The sequence below is a fragment of the Vidua chalybeata genome, chromosome 24 (genome assembly GCF_026979565.1).
Source record: "Vidua chalybeata isolate OUT-0048 chromosome 24, bVidCha1 merged haplotype, whole genome shotgun sequence".
NCBI classification, from domain to species: Eukaryota; Metazoa; Chordata; class Aves; order Passeriformes; family Viduidae; genus Vidua; species Vidua chalybeata.
The window spans coordinates 5,068,330-5,080,439 of record NC_071553.1 but is presented as its reverse complement, the minus strand read 5'-3'; the positions used below and the strand labels follow the sequence as shown (position 1 = coordinate 5,080,439).

At 54.1% G+C, this 12,110-nt stretch overlaps 1 protein-coding gene across 1 annotated transcript; it reads left to right on the top strand.

Moving 5' to 3' along the window:
* LEMD2 (LEM domain nuclear envelope protein 2) lies at window positions 1-11,880 on the top strand. Its single transcript, XM_053963665.1, has 9 exons — window positions 1-1,408; window positions 2,540-2,580; window positions 3,671-3,746; window positions 4,941-5,017; window positions 5,659-5,738; window positions 7,440-7,585; window positions 8,557-8,658; window positions 8,740-8,842; window positions 9,903-11,880. Exons 1-9 carry the CDS (start codon window positions 22-24, stop codon window positions 10,051-10,053), a joined length of 2,163 nt encoding a protein of 720 aa, XP_053819640.1. The 5' UTR covers window positions 1-21; the 3' UTR covers window positions 10,054-11,880.
* Window positions 11,881-12,110: the final 230 nt, after the last annotated feature.

Genomic DNA, 12,110 nt, shown 5'->3' with positions numbered 1-12,110 from the left:
CCGGCGGGGCCTGGCGCGGCCATGGCGGAGCTGACGGACGCGGAGCTCCGCAAGGAGCTGCTGGCGCTCGGCTACCGCCCGGGGCCCATCACCGCCACCACCCGCAAGGTCTACATCAAGAAGCTGGGCTGCCTGCGGGCCGAAGTGGCGGCGGACCGGCGCAGCGGCCGCGCCGCGCCGCCCAGCCCGGGCCGCTCCTCCGCAAGGCCGCCGCAGGCCTCGCCCTCGCGGCAGCGCTCCGGCTTCACCGGCGGGGCCGCCCGTGAGAGTGAGGAGGAGGAGGACGAGGAGGAGGAAGAGGAGGAGAAAGTGGGGCGGCCGCCCGCGCCCCGCTGGGGGGCGTCGGGAGAGAGCGGCGGGCAGGCCTGGGGGGACCCCCGGGGGTCCCCGCCGGGCCGGGCCGGAGGCATCAGGGTTGAGGGCGGCCCCTCCCGGGACGGCCTCGGGAGGCTGAGCCCTTCGGAGCAGTGGGGGACGACTGTGGAGAGAGGTGGCGGTGGGCTGGGGGCATCCCTGGCCGGGCACGGGGGGCTCAGCTCCCCCTCGCAGTGGTACACGTCCATCGAGAGGAGCGGGGGCCTCGGGGCGGACAGGGCCGGGGCGCTGAGCTCTGCGTCCCATTGGGAGACATCCAGAGATGCCGCAGAGCACGGCCGGGGGCTCAGCCAGGGGCTGGATGGGTTTCGGGGCTCCTCGCTGCGGTGGGACGCCTCGGAGAGGAGCGGGGGGCTCAGCAGTGGCCTGAGACCCACCCTGGACAGGTTCCGAGGGTCAAACTCCACATCCCAGTGGAGCCCCTCAGCAGAGAGCAGCGGGGGGCTCGGCAGCCGGGCTGGCTCGGGCTTGGATGAGGTTGGGGGGCTGAGCTCCACACCCTACTGGGGCTCCTCCAAACCCCTTCCCAGCGAGGAGAAGTCCAGGAGCCATTGGTGGACATCGGGAGGGGGAACTGGGGCGCAGAGCTCCCGGGCTGCCTTGGACACGCCGGGGGAGAGGAGGGGGCTCTCCTCCGACAGCTGGTGGAGACGGGAGAGCGAGGTGACCCCCAGCAGCCAGTGGGGCTCCTCGGCGGCCCCCGGGAGGTTCAGCAGCCTGTTCAGGAGAGGGAAGGAGGACCTGGCTTCCAGCGTAGGGAAGGAGGCAGAGCGGGATGCGGGCAGCAGGGCTGGGGGGCTGATCCGGCGCTTCCCCTGGCGGGCAGCCAGCGATGGGGGGCACGGAGTGACCCCGCGCGCCGCCCTGCTGCGCTCAGCGCCGAGGCAGCAGCCGGAGGGAAAGGGGAAAGGCCTGGAGTATTACCTGTCCCAGTTCCTCTGCCTCGCCAGCTTGGTGCTGCTCCTGATTTTTCTGGGCATCCTCGTGGTGAAGATGGCTGGGTCAGGCTGGTTGGACGGGAGAGAGGAGAGCTGTACGTGCACTGGTTTAATTTTCATTTCAACGTTATTCCTCACCTGCCTTCCTGCTTTCTCTTTATTGCTTCCATTCCCATCACATTTGTCATTCTCATTGCCATAAGCTGACATCTCTGTTTCTGTCCCTTTTCCCATCTCCCCCTTCCTTTGGGGAACCTTGTTAGTCATGGGAAGCCAATCAAAAGTTTGCTTTTTCCAAACGAGTTTGGCCTTCAGTCCCTCAGAACCACGGGGTTTATGTGGAGTGCCATTCCTGCTGGGCCAAGGATGGATTTTATGGCGTGACACGAGGTCTGTGTAGTACCTGGGGTGTGTTTTTGATGTTCCCTCTGCCAGCACTGCCCTTCCCAGCCTTTGTTCTGTCCTAGAGGGAAGTGCAGCAGATCAATTCAGCACTTCAGGTGTGGCAGAGTGTCTCTCTCTTCCGTGAGAAATGAAAAGGAGTTTCCCCAGCAACTGGCTTTTAAGGCAGAGTTCCCCAGCTGGAACAGTTGGAAATGGGGATACTTCAGGCTTTGAGCTGAACAAAGAAGGGTTTGGGGGCTGTTTTGGGAAGGTGCTGGTCCTGAGCCTGGGCACACTGTGCCCTTGGTGTGGGCTAGGAAAGCTGCTGCATTCCCCAAGCCAGGATAAAGCTGCCCATTGTCACTGGATTGTCCTGTTTCAGCAGTGACAGGAGCTCTGGAGGCAGGAATGCACCCAGGTTTGAGCTGTGCCACAGGTGCTGTTCAAGCCCTGCAGAGCCCAGAGCTGCAGTCAGCCCTCCAGGGGGGTTCATTTCCCTCCCTGGCTGTGCTGGGATATTTCAGGTGACCCTGGTGGGCGGCAAGAGCCAGCACTGGAGGGTAAACATCAGCATGAAGCTTCTCCTCAAACAGGAGCTGTTAAAACATCCGGCCCCACTTTTCACTCCCCAGCTGAACACATTCATCAGCTCCATCATTGGTGTGTTCTTCCTCAGGGCTGCTCCCAAAGCAGCTCCTGGAGGGGCTCTGTGCATCTGTGCAGGGGGAGATGAACAGCAGCAGAACCAGGCTTTAAGTTGAGCCTGCTTTTAAAAAGATAATTATTTTCTTGATCAAAGCTCTTGTTTGCAGCCAGCTAACTCACCCTCTTCTCTCTCCTAGTTAATCTCTTGCCTGTGGATTGTGACAAAAGAACGGATGATGTAAGCATTTATTTATTTTTCCTCAATCTTGTGAGCTCTCACAGAACACTGATTATTCCAGGTAGTCTATTCCACCCATAACAGTATCACTGTAAAATGATTAGTTCTATCATTTTACAGAAAAATTGGGACTTGATGAGTTGGAATTAATGGGCCAGATTAAGTTAGGAGTGTGTATGAGACTCTGAAAGATAAAAATTTAAATTCCCAATTATGTGAATCAATTTATTTTTTAACAGTTGTACCAGCAGTGGTATTGGCTTGCAATAAAGCTGTTTTCAGCTTTAACAGTGCAGGATTTAATCCAGCTAATTCCCTGAGCTCCACTGTGGAGTGGCTGCACAGCCCTGCTCCCTCTGTCAGGATGGATTTTTGGAAAAGCTGGGGCTGCCCCATCCCTGCTAGTGCCCAAGGCCAGGATTGTGTAGTGGATAATATCCACTAAATGGATAAAATGGCAACCTGGGACAGTGGCAGGTGTCCCTGCCCAAGGGATTGGCTGATCCTTTCCAACCCACACCATTCCAGGATTCCATGTGCTGGTTTGGGTGGGGAATTGGGAATAAATGGAATTCCCAGAGAAGCTGTGGCTGCCCCATCCCCAGGAGTGCCCAAGGCCAGGTTGGACAGGGCTTGGAGCAGCCTGGGATAGGGGAAGGTGTCAGGGGTGGAACTGGGTGAACTTTAAAGGTCCCTTCCAACCCAAACATTCCATGATTAGGAGGGAGAAGGTTTCCTGTTGGATTCTGAGTTCTGGTGTGTGGGAAGTTGTGGAGGTGATGCATCCATCTGTGGTGGGTCCAAGGCTGGTGCTGCAGGCTGGGCTGGGGGTTGGTGGCACTTCACAGAACCCCAGTCTGGTTTGGGCTGGAAGGGAAATTAAAACTCACCCAGTTCCTCTGGGCAGGGACTTCCAGAAGATGCTCAGGGTCACTTGTGCCTGGAATGTTCCCCTGTGCAGGAGATTTGGCTGGAGCTGGTGGTGCAGGACTGAGCCAGACTCCAGTGCTGTGGTTCTGTCTGGAGCTGCACTCCCACTGTCCCCATGCCACTGCTGATGTGTGTCCCTGTCCCTGTCTGTGCCCTGCAGTTCTGCCAGGCCAAGCACAAGGATGTGACCATGGCTGTGCTGCACGAGCTCTACAATTACCTGTCCGTGCAGGCAGGTGAGTGCCAGCACATCCCCACCCCTGCTGAGCCTGCAGGAGCTGCCTCTCCCAGCTCCTGCTCCCTTCTGTCCCACTCTGGAGGGGTTTATGGAACAGGCAGTTCCCTCTGAGGACTTCTGAGGCAGGCAGGGAATAGGAAAACAGGGGAAGGTGGGTTTATTTTTCTTCTGAGTGCCTAATTCACTCCTGTCACCCTGCCTGGGTGGGTGGGCCTTGTTTGTACTTGAAGTGTTGGGAGTTTCAGGTAGGATTGGTTGGGTTTGTTATTCTTTTCTACCAACAGCTTGAAATTGTCATCAGGATAGAGGCAGGAGTGTAAACTGATGTGTTCTTACACATGAAGTGTCCTAAGAAATTGTCATTTCTGCTGAAATGTGGCAGCAGATGTGTGAGTGCCTCTTCTTTTCCTCACCACAGAGTGGGACAGGCTCTCTGAGATGAGGAGCTGACCCAGCACAGTCCCTACTCCAGGAGTAAATCCAGCCCATTACTGTATTTTGGGATGGAGTAGGCTGCTAGAAATCCACTGTATGAGCAGAGACTTGTTCAGCAAGATCCACAGCAGTGGTAATCAGTAGAAGGGTTTCAGTTCCATTTTCTGCATTTCAGACCTCAAGGCTGAAGCCTTTGGATACTGAAGCTGCACAGAATTCCTAAATCTTTTCAAATCTGACTTCGGCTTTCCACCAGATTTACTTAGCACATTTGTTTAGCCAACTTGGTGAGGCAAGATTTGGAGGATTTAGTGCCTTGCCAGCACTTCTCTGCCTGGGTTGGAGGCAGAGCTGTGATTTCAGCTCCTTGGAGGCATTTTGAACACTAATCATTAGCTCCACACCTGATACCTGGTGGCAGCTGTGGTTCTGTGCTCTGCAAGAGGCAGGAGCAATACTTTCACTCTCACTGTGTGTTCAGCAGCTCTGAAGTGTCAGCTCTGATTGCCCTTATCCAGCAGCAGCTCTGAAGTGAGAGGTTTGATTGCCCTTATCCAACCTCTGTGCAGTGGCTGAGCATTTTATTAATGGTCATCTGATCTGCCTGCAGTATAAATCTCACCCTGGAATCATTTTGCTCAGGGCTGGGGCTGATTGGAAAGGAGAGCATTTCTTGGTGTGCGTTCAGAGCCTGGTTCTGAGCTGTTCAAGGGCTTTTTTTACAAACATGGTTTTTCTGTTTGACTTCTCTTACCAGGTAATTTTGAATGTGGAAACCCTGAGAACCTAAAAAGCAAATGCATTTGGGTTAGTGAGGTGAAGGATCACGTGATGGTGAGTGGGCTCTGAGCAGCTTTGTTACAACCCAGTGCTTAGTCTCTTATAAAGCAATAAATTATAGACACTAAAACAATTCACCATCCATTTTGCTTCCTCATCCTGCTTTGATTCTCTCCCATATCTCTCACTTCCCCTTTGGCCAGTCCTGTTCTCAGCAGTTCTTTTGAAAATCATTTTCTCCTCCGTCTCTGATTCACCCCCTGTAAATCTTAATGGTTTGTTGTTTCACTGGAGCCATCAGTCTTGTGCAACCAGAAATTTCCCTGGATTGAGGGCTGGGCAGAAGAAGGATTTTTCTCTACTGCAGAGTGTCAGTAGACAGACTGCTCTGATCCAGCATTCCATTTCTTTCCTGGTAACCTGTCAGTAAGATTATGTTGTATTTAGTGGTTAGCCCTAACAGTCTGGGATGGTGTTATTTCACAGAGTGCTTCATGCATCATCTCCCCAGTCAGAAGACTTTAGGCCAGGCAGACCTTCAGGCTTAGTTCTCCTCCCTCCAGTTTGCAGAATCCTGATAAGAATTAACCTGGGGACAGCCCCTATGGAAAGAATTGCCCCACTGCTGTAATGAAATCATGCTGGTCAGTATTTTAAATGAATGGAGGGCTAATCTTATGGCTTCCTTTGCACAGAATGTAACTGGCTGCTCCTCACAGAAGTTTGAAGCTGCCCTGCACTGGATACTGAACAGCAACAAGGATTTGGGAATTTGGTGAGCAGAAACCCCCTGTGTCAAAGTTAGGGATCTGCTGATACTGCAGAGCAGCAGGGATTTGGGAATTGGGTGGGCAGGAGCCCACTGTGTCAAAGCTGGGGATCTGGGTGTTGGCTGGGGTGGAATTTGACAGGGTCCGTGGTGCCCTTCAGCTCCCAGAGCTCGTTGGGCTGGGATTGGCTGTGGCTGAGCTTGCTGGCCAAACTTCCAAAGGAAAAGTACAGCCCAGGCTTGTACTGTGGGACAGTGTCCAGGGATGTGTTGCAGGTGAGATGGAAGTGGGAGGTCAGGGCTGCTTGTGGCCATCAGTGGTTGTGTTGTGCCTCCTGTGGCGTGGTCCTGGTCCTGCCCATGCTCCTGTGCCTACAGCTCTTCCTTAACTTGCCCACGTGGTCACTTTTCCCAGAGTCAGCAGCCATCATCACCTTCCTCTGGGAAGCGTGGGCTGCCTCCAGTCTGCTCTAACTCTAAAAGCCTTAACAGTTGTTTGCATTTTCACGTTGCTAAATGTGTCTCTGATGAAGTGAATTGCAGCAGTTGTGGTGCTGGGGTTGGTGGGCAAGCTTGTTGGAATTCCCACTGCTCCATTTGCTCTTAAATATTCCTGCAGCTGCTGCTGTGATCCATGGATCAGACGGCATCTGCTGCTTTGATTCCTGGGCTGTGCAAATTCCCAGGACGGGGCAGGGCTGGATTTGTAGGTGGGCTGGGATGCAGAGTTTTCAAATTTTGTATTTTTATACTCCAGCACATTTCCAGTCAGAAGCTGTGGGATACAATATCCTCCCACTTTTTATTTTGTTAATTAGCAGCTCTGCTGGCTGGTCCCCAAACAGCTCCGCTTCCCCGGAGCCGGCATGGCAGCATCCCCAAAACCCTGCCCCTGGCATTTTTAGCTACATGAGATTATTTTTTAGTTGCTAGTCTGAGAGGCAGGACTGAAAATGAGCTTTGCACTGGGTGATTCTGCTGCATGTTTTAAATATTTTCATGGAATTTGGGTTGTAAATAAGACAAGGGGGTGGGAAACAACCGTGTGTGTGCAGCTCCTGCTGAACTCAGAACCGGCCGAGCTCTCTGCAGTTTGTCAGCTGAGCACCTGTAAATTGAGCAACCTCTTTGTCTAACAGGCTGTTCATAATTAGGAGCTTAAAAATATACAATCCCCTTTGTTCCAGTTCCCCTGGATCTGCTGGCTGTCCCTTGGACCCCTCGGTGCCTCTGTGCTCTGGGAATGGCTCGGTGTGGAGTGAGCTTGGGCTTGGGAGCAGCAGCACTGCAGGGAGGGGAGCTGAGGGCTCTGCAGGGCTCTGTGCTGGTGCTCTGTCACTCTTTGAGCTGCTCCTGCTCCCAGCCTGGGTCCCCCAGCTCCCAATGCTGGGGCTGAGCAGTGGCTCTGACTCAGGGAACGTTTCCATCTCTGTGCTGGGAGGTGGGAATCCAATTCCGAGTTCAATCTTGTGCTGGCTGAGAGGGGCTGTCAGAGGATACTCAGCATGCCAGTGGGAGCTGCAGCCCTTGCTGCCTTCCTGGAGCCACATCCATCCCTGGCTAAGCAGCCAGTGCCCAAATGTTCTGGCAGGAGGCTGTGCCTGGGTGTGGGGGCATTTCCTGCGAGCAGCTATATCCGCAGTCTTGATTTAAGGCTGCAGTTGCAGCCTGCTGTCTTCAGTGAGATTTTCTTCCTCTTCCCATCAGGTTGAAAGGCAGGGACCTGTCGGAGCCTGTTTCCAGCGTGGAGGAAGTGTTCTGCCTGGAATCTGCTCACCCCCAGATGGGGCTGGGCTGCCGCTTCCGCCGGGCCGTGGTCACGGCCATCACGAACCTCTTCCTGTTCTTCTGGAGTAAGTGGCTCTTGGGGCTCAGCTGCAGGGATGAAGCCTTGTGATCACACATTCCTCAGCTGTAGGAAACACCTAACAGAGGTGAAATAAATCTGCTGATGAGTTAATGTCTAATTAACCTTTGTTCTGGCAGCACAGGAGACCCACAGCCCTCCTCTTGTGCTGTGAGTGCTTAAAAGTTGCTTTAAATCAGGCAGCTGATGAGCTCTCTGGGTTTTCCTCAAGTGCCCATTATTATGGGCTGCAGAATAAGTGTGTTAACTTACCTTAAGGAGTCAGTTTTTCTTTTTTTCTTGCTCTAAGCTCCCAAGTCGTCCAGCCTCTTTAATAATGACTTGTAGCATTTCAGGGTTGGAGGTTTTATTGGAATAGTCTCTCACGCCTCAGCTGAGACAGGGGTTTTACCCAGCGAGGTGATAACGAGAGCTGTGTGACTGCAGGAGTTTCTAATCCAACCTGACAGGGAGGGGGTGACAAGGGACAGTTCTGTTTATTGCAAGACACTGAAGTCCTACTGGGGGCACTGTAACTGCTAAACCTTCCATACACATCTCCTTCATTTTGGGCTGCCACTGGAGCCCCAGGCTTTATTTCCCTATCCAGCAGCTCTCCATGGAGCAGTGAAACCTGACAGTCTTCCAGAGGGATCCTTGTGGGGAAGGCCTTTGGCAAAGCTTCCTCTGGGATTTGCAGACCTGGGGCCCTGTGGTTGTGCTGAGGTTTCTTTCGTGAGGGCAGCTCCGTGCTGAGGCTTTCCCACCACCTCCTCCCACATCCACAGGTGCTCCTGTGCTCCGGGGGGGGGGGGGGGGCAGCACCAAGGGGTTTTTGGGGTGCAGCTGCTCTGGGGAACAAAAGGAATCACTGGGATTCAGTTCCAAGCAGGCCTGGGTCACAGTGTGAGAGCTAAAACTGCATCCAGCAAGCACACAGCTGTCATTCCTGAATCCCCTTTGTTTTTATTCTCCCAGGTCTGATAACCCTTTGGGGCATCCTGCTCTACCTCCGGTATCGCTGGCGGAAGATGGAGGAGGAGGAACAAGCCATGTATGAGATGGTGAAGAAGATCATAGGTAGGAGCTGTGGGAGCACAGGGAGCCCTGCTCTGCTCCTGCAGGGTTGAGCCCTCACTGCTGTGTCCTCCTGTCCTCCAGCTGTTGTCCAGGACCACTACAAGGAATGGGAGCGGAATTTGGAGCGTTACCCCTACGTTGGCATCTTCCACGTCCGGGACAGCCTGATCCCTCCTCAGAGCAGGTGAGCTGCTCTGGGCACTCAGGAGGGCTGGAAGCAGCAGGATGGGATTCAGCACAGCTCCAAAATGCATCCCTGGAGCTGCTCTGCAGGACGAGGCTGGAGCCTTTGGGTGGGGAAAGGCTTGGGCATGGCTCAGGCTGGTGCAGATCAGTGTGCCAGCCCCAGGGCTGGTACTTGGTGCAGTGCCACAGGCGTGTTGTCCTTGTCCTGTCCAGCAGTACCTGGGTTTGGTTTGCTTGGACCTGGAGCATCAGGTGTCCTCTGCTTCATCTGCTGGGTGTCTGGTGCTGTCCCCTTTCCCAGCCATCCTACCTGGCTCTCCAGACCAGAACAGTTCCCATGAGCTGAACAGGATATTGGGGCTCCTGTGCAGTGATTGTGTGCCTGGAAAGGGACCAGCTGGGAAGGGAGCTGGAGTGAGATTATTTGGTTTAGGGCTTTCTCAGGTTGGGTGTGGGGCTTTCTCAGGTTGGTTGTGGGGCTTTCTCAGTCAGGAATTGTGGTTGAGGTCATTGCTTTGTGGGTGGTGGGGCTGAAAGGCTGCAGGGCTGGATCTTCGTGCTTTGCTCCATTTCTGTAGGGTTATTTCTTGTGTTTTGGTTAAATGGAGCTGCTTTGTCCTCCTGTGAAGTGTTAAACATCCTCCCTCTGTACCAGAAACAGGATTCCTTTTCCTACAAGGGATGACTGCAGCTGTTTGAGCCATCCCTGGGTGTGAGATGCTCAGGACAGCTGGATCCAAAGCTGGGGTGAACACCAGGGTGTTCCCCTGGCTGAGATCTCTGTGTGCAGGATGGGGGAGGGTGATTTGCTCATCGAGTCCCTTTGCAGCACAAATTGAGGCAGAAATTCAGGGCACTGACAGAGCCTCTCATCTTCCCCCCAGGCAGGATTTGTGTGGCCATGCCCTGGTCTGAAATCTCTAACCCAGGGTTTGTTTGATGCCCTTTTCTGCCTGCACAGGGAACAGCAGGCAGCCAGATCCACAGGCACAGTTGCTGTAGGCACAGAAGCACAACCAGCTTGGGATTCTTGTTTATTTTCTTGCTGTTCCTTGCAGAAAAAAGATGAAGCGGGTGTGGGAGAGAGCCGTGGATTTCCTGGCCTCCAACGAGTCCCGGATCCAGACAGAATCCCACAGGGTGGCAGGGGAGGACATGCTGGTGTGGAGATGGACTCAGCCCTCGTACCTGTCGGACTCGGAGCACTGAGGGCAGCAGGAGGAGCAGCCGTGGAGCCGGGTGGGACACGGACCCTGTGCAGGCCTCAGGGCCCTCGCTGCTGCTGGGGGGAGCAGGGCCTGGCCCAGGGTTGGGCTTGCATGGCTCTGTTTGCTCTCACTGCTGAAACTCTCCCAACACACACACACACACACACGTTCAGGGCAATGCTGGCTTGGAAAGAAGATGGGCTTGAGCTGGTGGGAAGCTGGGATTGCACCAAAGTGAGCCTTCCACAGAGACCTGGCTCCTGTGGCAAGCAAACAACAACCTACAAAGAACAACTGCACGCCCCTCTCGAGGGCTGGGGGGCTCTGCCAGAGCCTGGGGGTGCAAAATTTGACCTCAGTTCTGCAAAGGCCAACTGGTGGCAGAGTCCATCAGGGAATGTACTGAAAGATAACATTTCCCATGGAAACATTAGGGTGGCAGTTGCAGGCGTGTCTTTGTTTGCGTTTGTTTTTATCAGTGCAGAGACAGTGAGGAAGCATTTGCTGCTTCCCAGCAAGGAAAATGTTTTATGTTGGCTTCATCCATCCAAAACTGGGGAGAGGGGGAATTGGGTGAAGGTGGGCCTGGAGAGAGGGGGGAGCCTGACGTGCCTTGGTGGTTTGGGCTGGGCTGGGGGTGGTGGAGGAGAGTCTGTGATCCTGTTACACTTTTAAGTCTGCAGTCTGTGTGCTTTTATTATTTTTTGGGGGGCGTGGGGGGGAATTTGGGTGGAAAATAAAGGATATAGGAAGCTTCTAAAGGTGCTTTCCTGTGGCTGCAGCCCAGGACTGCTCCGTGGCTGTTACAGAGCAGCTTTGGGAGGGCTCTGAGGGCTCAGTGTTGATGTTTGAGCTGGGCAGCTGCAGTGTCTGTGTTCGTGTCAGAGCAGGGAGGTGCCAGCTCTGGGACTGTCGCTGTTCTTGCAGCCCCCAGGGGCCCCAGGGGCAGCCTGGCTCTGTCCCAGCCCTGCTGCATCCTATCTCATGTCTGTAATCACTTGGTTACTTCAGCTTCTCTTTCTGTCCAGTGAAGGAATGTTTCTTTCCCAGGAAGTGGCACCAGTGCGTGGCAGTTGAGGCTCGGCAGAGGAGCTGCTGCTCTGCTCTTCCCAGGGCTCTGCAGCAGCTGCTGGGGCTGCAGGACCCAAATCCTTTGCTGGCCTCGGGCAGGAGGAGTCACAGGGTGAGGCCAGCAGTGATTTGAGCCCTGTAGCCCCTGGATGTTGCTCTCCTTGAGGACATCCTGGGGCTGGATGCTCGGATTGCTCCTGTCCCAGGCTCTGGGCTGGCTCAGGGCACAGCCCTGGGCAGGTGATGCCACTCCAGGTGTGTTCCTTGTGCCTGCTCACCTGGCAGAGCCTGCACCTCTCCCCACGTGGCTGGAGCAGAGCTCTCCAGGAGCAAAACCAGGAGATCTTTCCCATTAAATGGGGAATATCCTGCATGGAGGTGGCTCTTTACCAAATTTTTGGGTGTGGGTGTTTGGGCAGGAGACTCAAGAGCTCTTCTAGGCCAGGACCAGCCCCTTGCACTGCAATAAAGTGGGAATAAAGGCAAACTTGATTCTTCCCACATGTATCAAGATCATCACTGCTGCCAGAGAAATTCTCTCAAACACCGGTGCCTCTGTTCTTAAACCTTTTTAAACTCTTGGTGGGGTTTGGGTGAGCTTTTTTAACCGTCCAGAAGCTCAGAGTCAGGCATTGCTGTCATCCTTTTGTATTAAACCTGGTTTTGTAGAACAAACTTCAATGGCTTGGTGCTGTTTCTATGTTCCATTTAGCTCTGTAAAAAAATCAGTATCAAAAAATAAATTTATTACCAATAATTTACTACTTTTATTTGTGCTGAGACATCACCGACTGTCCCAAGTGCTTTTGCTTGGATCAAGTCGAGTTCCAGCTTCTCTGGGGTGTGGCAGGAGTGGTTCCCCACCACTGTGACTTCTGGGGAAAGGGGTGACTCAGTTTGGATGGATTCAGCTCATCCTGTAGCTCTGGGTGACAAAGGGGATTTCCAGTGGCACAGGAAGGGGGTGGCTCCTCTCTGGCTGCAGTT

Bases quoted from the DNA above. Each gene is read 5' to 3' on its own strand.
- LEMD2 (XM_053963665.1), top strand. From the start codon at position 22: ATGGCGGAGCTGACGGACGCGGAGCTCCGCAAGGAGCTGCTGGCGCTC. The intron at 1,409-2,539 runs GTACGTGCACTG...TCTCTCTCCTAG, and splicing joins GGACGGGAGAGAGGAGAGCT to TTAATCTCTTGCCTGTGGAT. The intron at 8,659-8,739 runs GTAGGAGCTGTG...CCTGTCCTCCAG, and splicing joins GATGGTGAAGAAGATCATAG to CTGTTGTCCAGGACCACTAC.